Raw genomic sequence first — 18,367 nt, 5'->3', positions numbered from 1 at the left:
AGTATGTCGCTGGCTTTCTGCCAGAAATTGCGCCTGCGTTTATGTTTAGCTCATCAAGAGATGCTATGACGGCAGTTCGCAAAATACAAAAAGAAAACTCAGTTGAGTGTTTAAGAAAAAGGTCTTTTTTGAGGAGGACATTGGAGGAGAAACTTAGAATTACAGAGCTTGGACCTGGCCAACCGGATATCAGGATGAAGCAACAAAACTGTGACAGAGGGAAAAGTACACTAATGGCATATTAGACTAATAATAATAAAGTAAGTAAATCAATCAATAAATAATAGTGTTGTGTGTTTTAATATTTTTGCTGCGTTCAGGTATGGCATATATATTTTTTACTCAACCAGTCTCTATTGAAGCAGTGATTTATGCACCTTATGTCTTTTGTAAATGTTTCTATTTAAAGTAAAAGTTTAAACCACTTTTTGCCCCTTTTAAACGCTTTCAGCCAGTTTGTCAGCCTGTTATGCCACTTTTAGCCCACTATTGCAAATTTCCAACTATTTTTGCCTCTGTTGACCCATTACTGCCACTTTTAACCCTTTTTCACCATCATCTTTGTCAATTTTAACTGCATCTCACAATTTGCTATGCCCATTTTTAGCTTTTCCCACCTATTTTTTGCCTGTTATCCAATTTCTGCCTTTTTAAACATATTTTTGCTGCTTACTATTTCACCATCTTTTCTGCTCTTTTTTTGAGATTTTCAACCCATTTTAATTCTATTTATTTTTACTTTATTTTTAAGAAAAGATGGTTCCAAATAGGAAAAATATTTTAATATTTGTTGCTTTGATAAGAGAGGTTATTATTCAAGTAAAAAGATTAACATATGGTTATCACTGCTTAACTTTTCAATGGACCATGATTTTGCTGACTCATTTGGCTGTGCCCAAGAAAGCTGCTCAAGTCATGACCCAGGTGGTTGCCTCTTCTTCTTTCTTTTTCTTGGCTGATTTGCAAACATGCATACTGCCACCTGCTGTATCAGACTGAATACATATGCAAATGGGCATGGGAAGGGAAGGATGTTAATGCAAAAGCAGCAACAACTGCAACCAAGCATTTGCGAGAACTGACAGTGAGTCTTTCATATCACTGTGGAGGAATTTTGGCCCACTCTTCTTTACAGCATCGTTTAAGTCACAATGGAGGGTTTTCGCACATGAGCGACCTGTCTAAGTTCATGCCATGGCATTTCAATTGTGTCCTTGTAATAACCCATGTTAGCTTGAGCTTGAGGTCACAAATTCTTTTTATGACATATTGTTAATTTTATGCCAGATGTGATGGGACATATACCTTCAAAAAGTTCAACGTTTGCTTGTTGGTCCAGTGAATAGTTTCCCAAATGTCTTGCGGATCATCACAATTTTTTGGCAAATGTGAGATGAGCCTTTGTGTTCTTTTCGGTCAGCAGTGGTTTTCAGGTCTTTAGATGTTGTTCTGGGCTCTTTTGTGATCTCCTGGATGAGTCGCCAGTGCACTCTTGGAGTGATGTTGGTAGGCCAGCAACTCATGGGATGGTTCACAAGTTTTCTCCATTTGTATTTAATGGCTCTTATCATGGTTTACTGGAGTCCCAAACCCATAGAACATTTTGTAACCCTTTCCAGACTGATAGACGTTTAAACCACAGTTAATTCATGATTCTACAAGGGGGGCATGGACTTTTCTACATAGGGCCAGGTAGGTTTGGATGGCTTTTTCCCCTTGATAGATGAAATCTTCATCAAAAAATTGCATTTTGCATTTACTCAGGGTTGTCTTTGTCTAATATTAAAGTTTGTTTGATGAGCTGAAACATTTAAGTATGACAAATAAGCAAATATAAATTATAAGAATTCAGGAAGGAGGTAAATACTTTTTCACAGCACTGTACTGTGATCCTTATAAATTACTTTAAAAGACTCTTTAATGATCGGGGCTTCTTTGTTAAAGGTGAGTGATTGAAAAGCTAGATTTGATCTGTATTGAACGTCCAGAGTGAGAATGTGTAGAGGAAAACCTTGGAGACAAGAAAAGAGCCATCCACAAATACTATCTGACAGAGCGCTTCTTTGTTATTACTTTGTCAATTCCCATGGGTTTCTCATGATTCTGACTCTGACTGTATTTCTATTCATGCTGTTTCATTCATCATCTCCTGTTTGAAGGCCTTCAGACATTAAACTAACTTATAATCATTGTGTGTCTTTTCCCAGTGTTGATGGAAGCAGCCTCTGACTTGACCTGGGTGACGCCAGACTCCACCACCATGCATCTCTGGAGTGCTGAGGTGGAACCACACCCGCTCCAGACTCACTAACCTCAGCCAGGGTTCACCCGATGGCCTCCCAGCCTCGCCAAGCCTCAGCTCGCTCAGTGCTCAGCGCACCCTTCGCCCATCGCTGTGATGAAGACCGCCAGCCGCACCCAGCCCCGCAGCAGCCCTCCGCTGGTCCAGATGAGGCGCTACACACCTGGGGTGTATCCTTTCCTCTTCCCCTCGATCATCAGCTCCCTGCCACAGCTCCCACCACCGTCACCACAAAGGCTGCAGGTCCAGCAGTCGTCCAGCAGCGGCAGCACACCCTCGCCTGTTGGTGAGTACAACTAGTCCAACACAATTCATACTAGCCATGCATACGGTGTGCTCGTTAATTTTGTAGTTTGACAATAAGGAAAGTCTTGAATCTATATGATCAGTGAAAGTGCCTGTCAGATGGAGGCATCACATTTCTCTTTTTAAAAACTGCACTGTTCTTTTTCAGTCTTTAGAAAGTTTTAGACAGCCATTGCTTCTGTTCAACACCAGAGCATAAGATATTACGATGTTTAGTTTCAGCAAATTTTTGTGGAGAACTTTTTGATAAATGCAGTTTTTTTTTGTTTCCTGTTAATACTGAGTGCTGGGTTCTTTGATTTGCCTGTTCTTACCAATTTCCAGTCTCTCTCCTAACATCATCCAAGTCTTACATTAAAAAAGCAGCGCTAAAATTACTGATGAAAGAAGGTTTCAGGTGTGGTGTTGATGGTGATATTAGTGGGTCGTGTAAAAGTCAAATGAGTACCCTTGAGAAATTAGTCGTGTAAATCATTGTATAATGATGGACAAAACAACACCTAACATCTAAATCTCTGTCTTACAATCAAAAATTTCACATTTTAAAGTGCCCTCATCCACACAGTGGTGCAATGATTGTCATTGAAGCTACTCGTATTTATAGACATGTGATTCTGCTTGCACAAAGGGCCTTCACTTTTTAATTCCTGAAGATACAAACACATTTTTATGTTTGTGACATCATATGGTGCACACACATGGGAAAAGGAGCCACTAAAATAGGGGGACCATATGTCCCAATAGTCTCGTTTTCAGGCTTTATCAGGACCAGAGTGGCTAATCTTGAGAGCCCAGAGAATTCCCAGTGGGCCAGGCTGGTTCTTGGGCCGGTCTAGAGGGACAATAAATAGATAGGTTGCACTTGCCAGGGATGGACAGTTCAGGAGCACATATTGCTCAAGTTGCGTCCTCTCTCTCTTTCCTTTATGTCCAATCTCAGTCCAGTGGCCAACCTGTGCGCTTGGTCAGGAAGGGTTGTGCCTGTCCAACTGGAAACAACACTACCATTAACACAGGGTATTTCTGCATGTACCCTGTCAGTTATTCTCCCCAATCCAAGACAATTGAGATGATAATGAGTAGAGAAAAATTGGCAAAAAAGTCTAAAAAGTGAAAGCTTTATGGTAAGTGGACTTGAGATGGATAGTGTTTTTCTAGTTGTCTTGACTGAAAGTGCTTTTACACCTACCTATTCACACACTGATGGCGAAGGTTACTATGGAGAATAGGCCATCAGGATTATCTGGGAGCAAACTGGGTTGAGTGTCTTGCCCAAGGACACATCATCAACATGTGACTGCAGGAGCTGGGGATCAAACCCACAACCTTCCCATTGTGAAACAACTGACTCTACTTACTGAGCCACAGCTGCTTTAGAAACTGCTGTGGGTAAATCTGCCAAACTGTTTATTTTTAATTACATGCTCGCAGTTCGATGTAAACACGCCAGGTGAAGATGTCACAGGTAAGATAGCAGTGGCAGATATGCAACACAAAACACTACATAAACTCTGCAAACCACTGTCCAAGCTTTTCAATCCAATCAATGAATTGTATGGTGTTGTTGCCCTTATAACAACTTGTATATAAGTATAAAATATAAATAGTTTAGCTCTTTGCAAATATTACAAGCACTAAGAACTAAGTGTAAAACATCACCATGTGGCTACTCTGCAGCAGCTGTACCCCCAATCACCATTAACAAGCACAAGCCATGAGAGAGAGCAGGTAGGTATTTAGTCAGTGTTAGTGTTATTTCTTCTCCATAAAGAAATGGAAAACACTTTATTTGGAGCTGTTTCTTTCTCTAGATCAGGGGTGTCCAAACTATGTTCAGGGGGCCAAATGCGGCCCACGGTCAAATTTTGATTTGCCTGCAGCAGACCCTAGAAATAAAATGAAATATTGCCCACATTTGAACATGAAGCACAAGGTGGCGCTACCATGCTAATTCTGTAAACAAACATCTTGACAAGAAGAATTTATTGATGTGTTTGTTTGTGATCAAACTGAAACAACACTGGAGGCATCTGGGCAGCCAAAATCATAACAATATCTTTCCAGTAGTACCAGTAATATTCCAGGGGTGGAGCCAGTGCTAGCAAGGACCAAACAGGGCCCCATAAGATCTGATTGGCATCCCCACAAACTTGGAAATGATTTTCTATTTGCCAGCTGATTTGCTCTGCGCATGCTATTGGCTAGGTCCCCAAAACATGCCTGTGAAGGTTGGGCTGAAAAAACACTCCAGTATTGGATTTTTGCATGTCTAAAACCCTCTCTGTTTCAGCCCTGCTCAGAACAAGCTGTTCGTGTGTCTGTGGCTTTGAATGTGACTGAGCTGTCTGACTCCACCCCTCTCAGGAAATGGATGTGGCATCATGTGTGTAGCTCTTCTCAGCTGGCAGCTAAGAGGAGGATCAGGAGAGGAGGGTGGAACATTTTTTCAAGCAGGGAGGGTCAACTAAACCTGGGGGCGGTGCTAACACCCCACATGACACCATGAGGGGAGAATCTGAGAACAACTTAATTCAGCACACATTTTCTGAAAAGTCGGGGGGGGGGGGGGTTCTGGTACGTGAGGGGATTGTGGACAGGCCAGGGACACATATTTTTATTAGAAAAACCTGAAAAAGCTATTTTTTGCATCATGTGTCCCCTTAAAACTGCTCCAGCCTGGCCACGATTTTTGCTCTCTCTGCAAGCTCTTGCAACCCTCCTCCACCCCAGCTCCTCCTTTTTTTCTGCTACTGACTTAATAAATGCCATTTAGGCTACGTTCACACTGCAGTTAAAAGTGACTCGTATCTGATTTTTTTCTGACAGTGTGAACAGGGCAAGTCACACTGAATCTGACCTTTCCGAATCAGATTCAGGCCACTTTCGTATGTGGTTCTGAATCAGATACATATCTGATGTTTTGGAAGTTGGCTGCAGTGTGAACAGGCAAACAAAAACATCAGATCTGAGAAAAGATCAGAATTGAGCATTAAGGCCTGCAGTGGGAATGTAGCCTTAGTTGTCACTGATGCCTGCTCTGCTCTGGGGTTTCTGCTGCTTCTCTCTCTGTCCAGGCTTTCCTTATCAGCATAGGGAGAGCAGGATGCTTGATGCTTTCCATGTAGGCCAGTGGAAATCCCAGAATAGCCACAGCACCAAACATAAATAACAGCAGTAAGTGCTTAATAATAAATGCTAATAAAGAAATAACAGCTGCAAATCATGTGTATTTCCTGACTGAACTAGCTGTTTAGGCATACTCGGTCACTCAGCGTATCTTAGCCTACATTTTATTGGTTTTACAAACTTTCATGTACCACGCCTCGTGAAATTAAAGTGGCCCAAACATGGGTATATATCTCTGTATGTGGCCCTTAGTGGGAAAAGTTTGGACACCGCTGGGCTTCATAAACATCCCATGAACGAGCACACATGCTGATTGTTTAAGCCAGACTGGAGTTATCTGTGCCTAGACACAGCTGAGTTACATTAGTTGATCGAATTGAGGCTTAAGTGAAGGTTGTAGCTAGTTTAAATCAGGCCAATTCTGGATAGCTCAGCCTTCATTAAGTACCTTGATGGACTGCCACCCAGGTGAGGAGATTTTGATTGCCAAGGATCAGCTGCAGCTGGGACACTAACGAGCTGCAGCCATGACTGTCCATGGCTGTTTTCGAATTGGCCTACTGCATACTCCTGCCAAACGCAGTATGCAGTATGTATTGCGCACTGCGTACCGCATTCAACAGTAGTATGCAGTATGAATGCTAGTCGGACATTATTGTGTAGTATGCTTGGCCCGGTTTAGCTGGTTTCCAGTATCCAGAAGTACGTCATACCCTGGTCAATATTAAACGACGCACACATTGTTTTCCATCCATTTGCCTACAGAAAAAATCCGGGAAGCATTTTTATTTGATTTTTGAGGATTTTTATAGCTGTTGTTTTTAGCTTAGCATGTATAGTGCAGTGGAAGGACACACTTGACAGCACCTTTCCAGCCTTTATGAGCCTTAACGGCAAAACAAAAACAACAGTGACCTTATTACAACTTATTTCGCTATAGTACACGTTAATAAGGTAAAGGTAAAAGGTAATGGCACTTTTTGTAACCGTCAGTCGCTCCAATGAAAGTTCTGCCGCTCTCTGCTATTATGAACTCTGACCCGGCGCTTTGCATTGTGGGTAACAGTAGGCAAAGCAGACTGGTCTGATGCATACTGTGAAATTTTCCCGAATCAGTACGTCATCCGGGTATTTTTGGCAAACTGCAACTTTCGCATTTGTTCGCATACTGCATACTGCATACTACATTTTGGGCAAATCAGTACATACTGCTGGTATAGTAGGCGAATTCGAAAACAGCCCATGAGTGATGACAGCTGAATTCAAACTTAAGAAGGTATGGTTAAAGTTTGCTCCAGCAGAATTTCATTTGTGTTTTTACTCCACCTCTGGCTGTGGCCAGTGATGAATATAAAAGTAAATTTGACTATTTTTGAGTTAAATATTTTTTACTCTGGAAAAATGACTCCCCAGATTTTCCTGTGTATCCATCATGTCAAAGTGAAAACAGAATTTGAGATTTTTTTTATTATTATTATTTTATTTTATTTGCTAATTTCTTAGAAAAAAAAAAACTAAAATATCACATTGAAACAAGTATTTGGACACTTTTCAAAAACACTTGACATTTGGCACAGGTTCCCTTCATTTCAAACAATATCTGCTGTTTCTACACCTTGATTGGAGTCCACCTGTAAATTAAATTGACTGGACATGAGCTGAAGAGGAACACACCTCTCTATAGAAGGCCTCACACACTGAGAAAAATGAATCTGGGCAAAAGTTAATTTAACTTAATTTAATCTGTGATATCAACAATAAAAATCCAAGTTTCTGACTTTGCATTAATACACCTAATTTTGTTGTCAGTTTCTTTTGTTAAAAATACAAGACACTGTGAATTTTTTCCTAAATAAGAATAATTCAGGTAATGTAAGCCAATCTTCCAAAGTTTATCCACATAACTAAGTCTGACTTTGTTTCCTTTACTCGGTTTCATTCTGTGTTTTAAAAATACAAAATACAACATAATCCATGAATTAATGCCCCCTGTGATGCATTGTGGGTATTTCAAATTAGTAATAAATGGCTTTTTAACAATCAAGAGTAGATGAACTGCTAACTGAAGAGATGGCAGTGATGATAGATCAGATTGGTGGGAAACAAATCTGTGGATATATAGGCAGAATTTTCCCATGATGCCCTGGGGCAGAGTGTTTCCATATATTTAGATATGTTTAAATGTGATCAGGTGAGTTTAGATGTTGAATGTTGTGCAGAGATCACTGCTGGGATTCCTTTGTTCATCTTTCTGATGGATTATTGTTGATTTTGATGGTTAACACTTTTGCACCATCAGTAAAAGGAGTACTTCCTAGAAATAAGTTTGACTGGCTGACTTGCTTTTGTGGTCAAAATTTGAATCATTCTCTGTTAATTTCATTGATGAGGGAAAATCAAGACTTTGCTGAAACATATGCAGTTACTTCCTTTGCAGGCATTGTTAAGTGTTTTTAATGAATACAACCAGTGGGAGTGATCTTAAATAACTTATTTAAATTATTGTGTTAAACTGCATTGAAAGCATGAGTCATTTTTACAAGCTGAGTCTAACTGAAATTACATGTATTTCAAAGAAAAAATTAAGTGAAACAAAGGTTAGTTGTGTTGAATCTACTTGAAAATGTAAGTACATTTCACTTTGATTTTTTTGTTCTTGAACTAAAACAGAGTAGTAGTTTTAACAAAAAATTATCTGGCTAATCTACAAAAAGAATTGATGGAAAAAGTTGCCTATGTTTTACTGAGTAGATTGGGCTGAAATTTTTTATCAGTACAGCTTAAGATGCATATCAGAGTAAAAACCAAACCATGAGGTCAAAGGAACTGCCTGCAGAGAGGTGACCGAGAACCCTGAAGCCTTTCCTCAGTGTAAAACTTTCAGTGTGATATAAAATTTCCATCTTAAAAATGGAGACTGGGGTGTGTTTTTAAAACATTGTCTATTAAAAATAGTTTTCAGTTTTGCATCTCTCTACTCTAAATCCCTCTTGAGGATTGTGTTGTTTATCAGACAGAGCATGTTGATGAAAATCTCAGTCAGCAGCGAATAATCCAGATAGCGGCGTTGTTTCTGGATTATCTCCTCACTGTAACTGTCCCCTGACGTCTTCTGCTACTGTAGAAATATTCTGACACTCTGCTGTTTGTGTTGCCTAAGCCCAAGCTCCTCTGTTTTCAACTTTCAGCTCCATGTATTCATCCCTCACGTTCCTCTGCTCCCTCTCACATCCCTCCTCCACCGCTCCTCCAAAATCTGTTCTGACATGAAAACCAGCAGGCGGCTTCACCCAGGGGGGGGACTCCTGTCTCCCGGTGAGGAGCTCAGGTGTGCAGCTCCACTCTGAAATGTAAATACACAAACCACAGAGAGAGGAGAGCAATTTCAATGTTGGATGTTTCTGTCAGGCTAAGTTTTCATTCTCACTGTACATAAGCCAAAGTGAAATTTTAAAATCTCTGAATCACTTTTCTTTTCTTTCAATCAGTTAGGAACACTTTGACTAAAACACTTAGCTTGTTGAAAAATAGAACCACCTCACAATAAGGCATGTACATTTTGCACCAAACGGATAAAAACCTCTCAAAGATCTGTATTGAGGTACCCTTGACCACCAAATCTCTAAAGAGCTACAAGTATCCTGCAGTTTATTTTTTTAGGAAAAAATTTAAGCGGTCTGTTTCATGGTACCTTTGAAATCTGCTTCAAGGACATTAACTGAATTAAAGAGTTGACCCAGTGAATCATGGGTATTTATAAGTTCACGTATCATAAGAGAGACTAGTTGGTGAAATAAGAATTTCAGCAAACCCACAAACTAAAGAGCGAAATGTTCAACTCTGACTGGGCTCTACATCTTTAGCCTGCTTTAGCAAAACATGATTGAACTTGTGTGCAAATACTGATATAGCGCTTTCTTTGCATCAGTGCCCTGTGTTCTTTAAGTTAAACTTCTTGAGGCATAAAATGCTTTTTTATTGTGTATGCCTGTTTTAAACACCTACCTTTAAATCCTATTTTTAAATGTTACACATGTACTTATATTACCTTATTAACATAGCATGAACTTATAGTTTGGTACCTTTTTAAAGCAATAACTGTATTTATTAACTCACAGAAAGAAAATGTGAAATTCAAATATTTATGGACAAAACCCCCAAATGTATTTTACTTTTTGTCAGTGCATTAAGTTTGCTAGCACAGGAGAAAATATAATACTCATCCTTTACACCTGAGTAATGGCAACTTAAAGTATCCGCAGAAGAACTCCAAGGGTAAGGATCAGTCCGTATTTCTGCAGCTAATTATCTTAAACTTTTACGCTGAGAAAAATATCCCTGATATAACTCTGAGATCTTGAGTCATTAGTCACACAAAAATGTGGGCCCACAAAAATAAACACAAAAGCCGTCAATTAAAGAAAACTACCCCGTTGCAGGCCTGATAGAAGCTCCGATACGGTGCACGGAGGAACGTTGGTAGCACCGTGAATGCCGCAGTGACTCACCAAGCAGGATCCAACAGTTCAACAGTCTCCTTACTCAACAGCTGATAAGAAAGAAATAACAACACAAATGCATACTGCACGTTTTAGCAGCAGGTGAACAGGAACACAAGTCTTCACCTTGGGCTTGGCATGAAGAAAGGAGAGTGGAAGTTTTCAGGTGTAACAGATGACATTTACATATTTTAATCTCTAAATAGCACTAATCAGGATTATCATCTCCACACTTTGCAAAGTCCTGGGGCTAGGAATAAGGAACACTGGGTATCCTTTTTCTTTTTAAAGCTCAATAGTTAATGAAACACCCCCACCTTCCAAAAAGCATTTTAATTTTTTCATTACGAATGACCTAACACTTTATCTGTTTTACAGAAAAATCCACTCGTCAGTCATTCTACGTAAATATTCCTCTTGTACAAGTTAGTGCTCCTTAAAAGGGCTTTGCTCACTGCACTGGTTGTGCACAGAATAGTACTAGTAGTTGCTAGGAACTGCTGCAGCTTAAACATCTACCCATTCATCCATTTTCTACATCCCACAAGGGGCTAGAGCCAGTCCCAGCTGTCACTGGGCAAAAGGCAAGCATACCCTGGACTGGTCACCAGTCAATCACAGGACTGACATATGGAGACAAACAAGAAGGTTTTATCACAAAAAATTTAGAGTCACCAATTAGCCCAGTGAGCCTGTCTTTGGACTGTGGGAGGAAGCTGTAGCACCCAGAAAGAATCCATGCATTTTTAGAGAACATGCACACTTTTCTGACAAGGAGCCGTATAACTGTGAGTGCTAAACACGCACCATCATGCAGCCTGAAGCTGACGCAGATCTTCCTCTTTTATGACTTAAATGTTGCTTGAACCTTTCCTGTCAACATAAAAGATTAAATACTAACTGTTGTTTTGTTTCACATGCTTTTCTTATCTAGCATCATTTTTATGAATGCATTCGTTACATTTTTTCCCCTTTAAAGTCTGAATCAGTAGTTTCCAACAGGTGGGTCAGGACCCAAAAGTGGGTCAGTGGGTCACAAATGTATTGCTAGAAAAAACGTGGCAAAAAATCAATAATGTACGGAAGCCTTGAATGGACATACATCCAAACATTTCACTTTGCTTAGTTTTTGTGTGATAATGATTACATTTCAGTTGTTTTCCTCAAGAGTGTGACTAACTCGTCTTCTTTCTTTTCCTTCTTTTGTCCAATACTTCATACAGTCTATGATCAAACCCTGTGTTTGATTACATAACAGCCCAAGGAAAATGTAGCTAAATTATATCAGTCGCCCCCTTGTGGCAGGCTGCAGCATAGCTGGTCTCACTGTTTAAGGCTATAAATCATATATGTTTTTGAAAAAAAAAATTAAATATTATTTCATTTAGACCAAAATATTTATTTTATTTTAATGAATTAGAAAATTCAGCCCACACATGAGAAACCTGCCCATGCTAATGCAGTCAAGACCACTGTTATAGAGTGTTACTTTCATTGGTAGCAGAACAAACAGTGAATTAGATAAGGATGTTTTGTATTCTCCTCTTTTTACAATTTTCTTTCCTAACCATTGAAGGAAAAGTTTATTCTGAGTGTTAAGAGTGTTCATAAAAACTGTTGACTTTATTTTACAGTAATTTCTCCTTGCAACCTGTTTCTTCATCAAATAGACCAAAGTTTGGTCTTATGGCAGAGAGATAAAGTAAAACCAAAGCTTGTGATCTAAAATCATCATCAGATAGTCAGCTCCTGCAGTTAAAAGAGAAACAATGAGATCAATATATGTATATGATCTTAACTGGAGCAGGATGGAGTGTATGAAATATGTAGCACGCTATAAGAGAAAAACAACAACAAAAAGCAGATAGAAAGAGTACAGACACCGTCTTTGCCTTGATCATCCTTTGGTGTGTTGAACATAAAACAGAATCTTTTTGTTCACAACATTAGAGAGAAACGAATAAATGCCCTGCTGCTTGAATTTCTTGAATCTGATCACGTCTGAACTTTAGACATCGGGGAAGCAGCTGATGAAACAAACAGAGAGGTAATGAGCACTGCTGTTCGCTCTGATTTGTGGATTCATACACACGATGGGGGCCGTCGCAGCCTCCCCGGGGACACGCTCAAACACTCGCTGTTGTTGGGTCAGCGGTCCGGTCCGCCCTGTTGTCTCCACAGGGGGATTCTCAAAGGGAACTGAACTCCTGTGGAAACATAGCGAAACCTCCTGGGAACGCTGGTGTCCCAGTCAACAGTATGTATGTTTGTGAATGTGAGATAAAAAAAGAATAGACAAAGAAATGCTGTAATCAAATGCACAAATTAACACATTAATCAGGAATATTTAATTCAAAGTGTTTTCCCTGAAAGAACAACAGAATCTCAACACATAATCAACAATAAATGCTTGTGTTTGTCTGTATTTCTATGTTTTTCAAGTTAATTTCATTATTACGACATTAAAGTTGGATCTCAGAATTGTGTAGAATAAGCTATCACTAATCTGTGGGTTCACTTTCTCATGTCTGCAGCATAATGCATCTGTATTATTTTTGGTTGATTGATTGATATCTTTATTGCCAATATTATAATAAAACTATATAAATAAATGACAAAAGAAAACCCCAAAACAACAATATTAGCTAACATACTGAACAGGAAGCAGACAGCTGATGTTTGAAAAGATGTAGGCTGAGGTTTACAGGGATTTCAGGTAACTATATGGACAAAAGTATGTGGCCACACCTGTTTATTATTGAATTCAGGTATTTCAATCAGACCTATTGCCACAGGTGTGTAAAATCAATCACCTGCCCATGCAGACTCCATTTGCAAACATTTGTGATGCAAAAAGGGTTGTTATGAAGAGCACAGTGACTTCAAGCGTGGTACTGTGTTGGTTGACATCTTTGCAAAAAGACAGTTCATGAAATTTCATCCCTGCTGAATATCCCCCTGTCAGCTGTAAGTGATATTAATTGAAAGTGGAAGCATTTAGGAATAACAGCAACTCAACCACAAAGTTCTCAACCACTTCCACTACATTAATGTAAGCAGAAAACTGTGCAGCAGTAGTTTCGTGGAATGGGTTTCCATGGCGAAGCAGCTGCATGCAAGCTTCACATCACCGACTTCAATGTCAAGCATTAGATGGAGCTGTGTAAAACACACTGACACTGGACTGTGGATCATTTACATATTTGACTGTACTGTGCCAGATGTATGAGGTGGATTTTCAGGGTTTGGGATGACCCCTTATCTCCAGTGAAGGGATGGATTGCTCTTGTCAATAGACCATCTAGGAGGCCAGTGGAGAGTGATGCTTTGTACCACTGTTGAACACAGTGTACTGTACTGTATTGGGGGTTCTCAAAATTAAGGTACCAGAGAATGGGGCCCCCCACTGACCTGAAGGTGATTGAAGCTAGCTGAACACAGCTTTGCACATTGAAATATAGTTGTGTGCAGACTCCCATTCAAAGGATTTTTCAAAACATTATTTTGATTTCAGCACAAATCTTACCAAAAGACATTTTTTTTAATTTTTAATTTAGCTAATTTTATAGATAGATTTTTTTAAGAGGAAGAAATATACAATTTGAAATCATTTCGAAATATTCTTTGATTTTGGGAGGCATCTGGTGACCCCCTTTAAGTTTCTTGCAACCCCCATGGGGGGGGGGGGGGGGGGGGGCCTGACCCCAGCATTGAGAACCACTGATGGTTGGGCAAAGTAGTGTTAAGCTTGTGTTTCCAATCAGACAGACAGGGATGAATCTCCCTATCCAACTGTACTGGTTGGATAGATTACATTATTCTGGTGGTGGTGGTGGGAGTTTTGAGGGGAAATGTTACCTCAACAATGAGTGCTCGTGTCTATACGTCACAAATGCAACCTTTATGATTTACATCATCATATATTCACTAAACATGTTTCTGCTGCAAAAAGTTTTGGTTCTTTTTGTACTTTTTTATTGTGTACTAAATCAAAATTGGCTAATGCATGAAAGATTTATTTTACATGTATTTTATCTTTATAATTTTACACATCCCATCTGTAAACAGAGGAGGCTGAGTTTATGAGCTATGCTGCAGCCAGTTTAAATGTTTTAGCTCACTTCGAAGCAGCTGTCATGTCCTGCATCTTTTTACACAGGCAGTGATGTTTTCATGCAGCTGAATGGTTCTAGTGACCACTCTTACTTCATGTTAAATGTTGTAAAATGGACCCGTTGCTGCTGATCCTCCACGTGGGCTCTGGATGTGGAGGGAGAGAGGGCGATGTAGGGGATGATTCAAGCAGACACCCAGAGTGGGTGAGAAGACTTAGAGAGTTGAAAAAGTCAGAAGGCATCTGGTGGACAAAAAGTGATGTAAAGTGGTTTGGAATTGGGTGTCGATGTTGCTGAAGGAGAGGAGAGTGAGGCAGGGAGTGACATGTCAACCTGTTCTGGATAAGCACTCTTGAAGGTGAGGTTAAATGCCTGCCTGGATCTGGCTGCATCTCCACCACCTCCTCCATCACAGTCAAAGAGTCCAGTTTGCATCTTTGTGCTCACAAGCATGTGTGACAAATGTCCAGTTTTAATGTCACAAAAATATGCCAAAAAGATATGCTCATGATATATATATATATATATATATATATATATATATATTTTTTTTTTTTTTTTTTTTTTTCAAACTACTTAAAACCAAAATAATGTTCAAAAGATAAAACCCCAAATACGAACACCAGCTGAAATATAGAAACAGTATAAAAACACCTTATGAGCATTTTGTTGATTGTTATTGAGATAGGGTGTACCCATACTTCCATGCATTCAGCATCCCTAAGGACCCCAACTGGCTATCAAAGTCTGTATCTGACAAAATGCTGAGATGCTCCTTAGAAAGATTCTGTTTAATATTTAATATCTTTTTTTTTATGTGTCAGAAAGAGGTATCATACACATTGCCTTATTCACTCCCTTTGATGTTTTACCCTTTTGTTGATTATATAAATTAATCACAGTCAATTAGGCTTTTTGTACAAAAAATAACAAAAAACTTTTGGTAATTTTTTTTATGTTTTCCTTATATTATTTCATCTACCCTCTGCCTGTTCAAGTCTTCTAGGGCTGGCTGCCAAGAAGCATCCCCACAGCATGATGCTGCCACCATCTTGCTTCAACAGTGGGGATGGTGTGTTTGTGGTGGTGTTCATTGTTTGGTATCTTGGCTGATGGCCAAAAAGCACCAGCTTGATATTAGATCTTGACTGTGCACCAGAGGATTTATGTTTTACAAGATTTTAAGACAATAAGTCCAGGTGAGACACAATGTTGATTATGAGACTGATGGGTCCTGAATCCATACAACTATAGAACTAGGCTTTACTCAAGTGTGTAGTCTGATGTGTTTCAGACTGTGACATACCAGCCAAGGGTTTGCCTTCAGCAGAATTATAGAATGTATTCTTAAAAACAGAGTAGCCTAATCTTTTAATAAAAGCAATCGTTCAATCTTTGTACCGAAAGAAAAACATTTATACAAATTTAAGGACATGCATTGCACACATTCTCTGCGAATTGCTGACTTCCTGCCACTGTAACATCAGGCTGATTCAACATGTCTGCACAGGAACCTATCCAAAAACAGGCAAGTTCCTCTCACAGGCTCTGAAAATGCAAACTCACACACCTCCACATCATCTTTTTCCATCCAGATTTATCCTCCTCCTCCTCCTTCTCTCCATCTTTGTCTGCCTCGTCTGCTGACTGTCTGTCAGTGTTTCCCTGTTGTTATTTTAGAATCCATCGCAGGGTATTTAGGTCACACGCTGTTTCTAGCTCTGGCAAAGTATGAATAATGCAGACTTCTCTCATTACACCATGTGCTAACCCTCTGGATTGAAAATCAATGTGCACTCAAGTGGCTGCTGAATGAATGGAGCAAAGTCTCTGGCCGCTCCGCTCTGCTGAGAAGAGGAAGGGAGCGAGAGCTGCATCCCCTCCTGTACCCTGGAGGTTTTCATTTAACAAGTTCAAGCTTTAACCAGTGCTGCCGCCTGGATTACATTTTGTAGTATGCATGAGACCCATCCCAGAGCATGTCGGACACCTTTATCTTCTAGGCTCCCATGTGCATAACACAATCATGGCGCTGGTGTTATGGTTTAAAGAGTGACCATGTTAACTGAGGACTTGCAGTCAAAAGTGTCCGTGGTTGTTATAGTTACAACAAAAGTGTTTAGCATGTGTTTACTTATTGATTACATTGTCAAAAATATTCATGAGTATTAAGGGGTTTTAGTACCACTCTGAAATGTAATAAATAAATAAATAAAAGGATCTGTTGTCAAGAGAAAAACTTAAAGTTTAGGAGGGTTTTTAAGTCAGGTATCACAGCTCTGAATTTTTAGTTTTAAAAACAATGTAAATTTAACAAAACAATTTGACTAAAGTCAAACATTTTGACATGTTTAAGTTACAAGTGTGTGATGACATAAATTTACAAGATTGTAAATTAGTACATTTACAAGAAGAAAACTCCAAAACAGTGGTTGGATAAAAGTCATCTCCTTGATGCTTTCAGTTTGTAGTTCTCCTCTAAATAGTCCAAGTTCACAGCAAGTCCCTTTGAAGTCCAGTGCTGATGATAATGTGACTCTGGATGAATATCACAAGTATTTCCTTATTGATCAGTCTCAGTAAAAATTACAATTTGATTGGCTCTCCACTACAGGGCAGTGCAAAGTTAATGTCTACATCTGGTTTGATTTTCTTCCATGCAAAGGGCTTCTTTTGACCTTACAATCTCAAAAGTGACAAAATAAACACTATAAACACATTTAGATATAGGTCTCTCATATTGACTGTCATGTCATTTAAATATACAGTATGACCCAAGCTGTACAATTACTGTAAATAATAGTTAAACTGAAAATAAATATATAAACAGGGCAATGTAGAATTGGATCAATACTGAGAAAAACAAAGTGAGTGAAGTGCAATACAATAAAATACATGATGTATGAATAAAAATAAAAAGAGGTATACGAAATAGATGGTAAAATAGGTATAAAAGTGCAAAAAAGGAAAAAGTTACAGAGCTGAATGTTAAACAGTAATCAGAGTAACTCTATGACTGTTAAACAGTAATCAGAGCAACTCTATGACTGTTAAACCGTAATCAGAGTAACTCTATGACTGTTAAACAGTAATCAGAGTAACTCTATGACAGTTAAACAGTAATCAGAGTAACTCTATGACTGTTAAACAGAAATCAGAGCAACTCTATGACTGTTAAATGGTAATCAGAGCAACTCTATGACTGTTAAACGGTAATCAGAGTAACTCTATGACTGTTAAACAGTAATCAGAGTAACTCTATGACTGTTAAACAGTAATCAGAGCAACTCTATGACTGTTAAACAGTAATCAGTGTTACTCTATGACTGTTGAACGGTCATCGGAGTAACTCGATTACTTTTGAACAGTAATCAGAGTAATCACCAATTTTCACAACTTTCCACCTATTTTTACCATTTTTTTATCCATTTTTCCTTCTTTCTGCTCATTTTTTCCACCTTCTGCCATTGCCCAGAGGCAGACTGGCTATCTGTGGGTTCTGGAGATTCACAGAACAGCTGGTACGCCAGGACGGCCGACAGCCACCACGCAGTCATCACCTGATTTTTTCCCTAGCTAATCTACTGGTTCATACTCCAGTCCAGTATGGGGCAGCAATGCAAGTTGGATGCCAGCTCCCCGTGCCCGGCAATTATTGAAAAGAAAAAGATGATGGAGCAGAAGAATAAGAAGTAATAGTTGCAGCAAAGAGAATAAATGAGTAGTGGAAGTGGATCTTTGGTAGTGGAAGTGGCAACAATATGGATAACGGAGGTAAAAAAAATGCAAAGAAAAGGGTGGGGCTGAGACGGCGAGGGGAAAAAAGCATTTACATTTAGAGAAGCCACTAAATGTCGCAAATTAACTTAAATGTTCAGCAGCACAGCCAGCAGCAGCAGCAGCAGCACTGCAGCACAAGTTCATGTTGATATTAGCAGCATCCAAGAAGTGAGTGTTGAGGCCAGGACTTGCGGGAGCTATACACCTGTGCAGCCTCAGCATGGTACAGCCACCTGTGA

At 39.3% G+C, this 18,367-nt stretch overlaps 1 protein-coding gene across 1 annotated transcript in view; it reads left to right on the top strand.

Moving 5' to 3' along the window:
• The first annotated feature begins 2,398 nt into the window (after positions 1-2,398).
• Positions 2,399-18,367, top strand: part of LOC121523944 (retinoic acid receptor beta-like) — a 195,354-nt gene continuing 179,385 nt past the window's right edge. Inside the window, exon 1 of the mRNA XM_041809035.1 lies at positions 2,399-2,588. Within this exon, the coding sequence (XP_041664969.1) occupies positions 2,399-2,588 (190 nt within the window). The remainder of the gene's footprint in view (positions 2,589-18,367) is intronic.

The sequence above is a fragment of the Cheilinus undulatus genome, linkage group 16, assembly GCF_018320785.1.
Source record: "Cheilinus undulatus linkage group 16, ASM1832078v1, whole genome shotgun sequence".
Taxonomy (NCBI): domain Eukaryota; kingdom Metazoa; phylum Chordata; class Actinopteri; order Labriformes; family Labridae; genus Cheilinus; species Cheilinus undulatus.
Note: the sequence above shows the minus strand (reverse complement) of the source record. Positions and strands in the feature narration are given on the sequence as shown.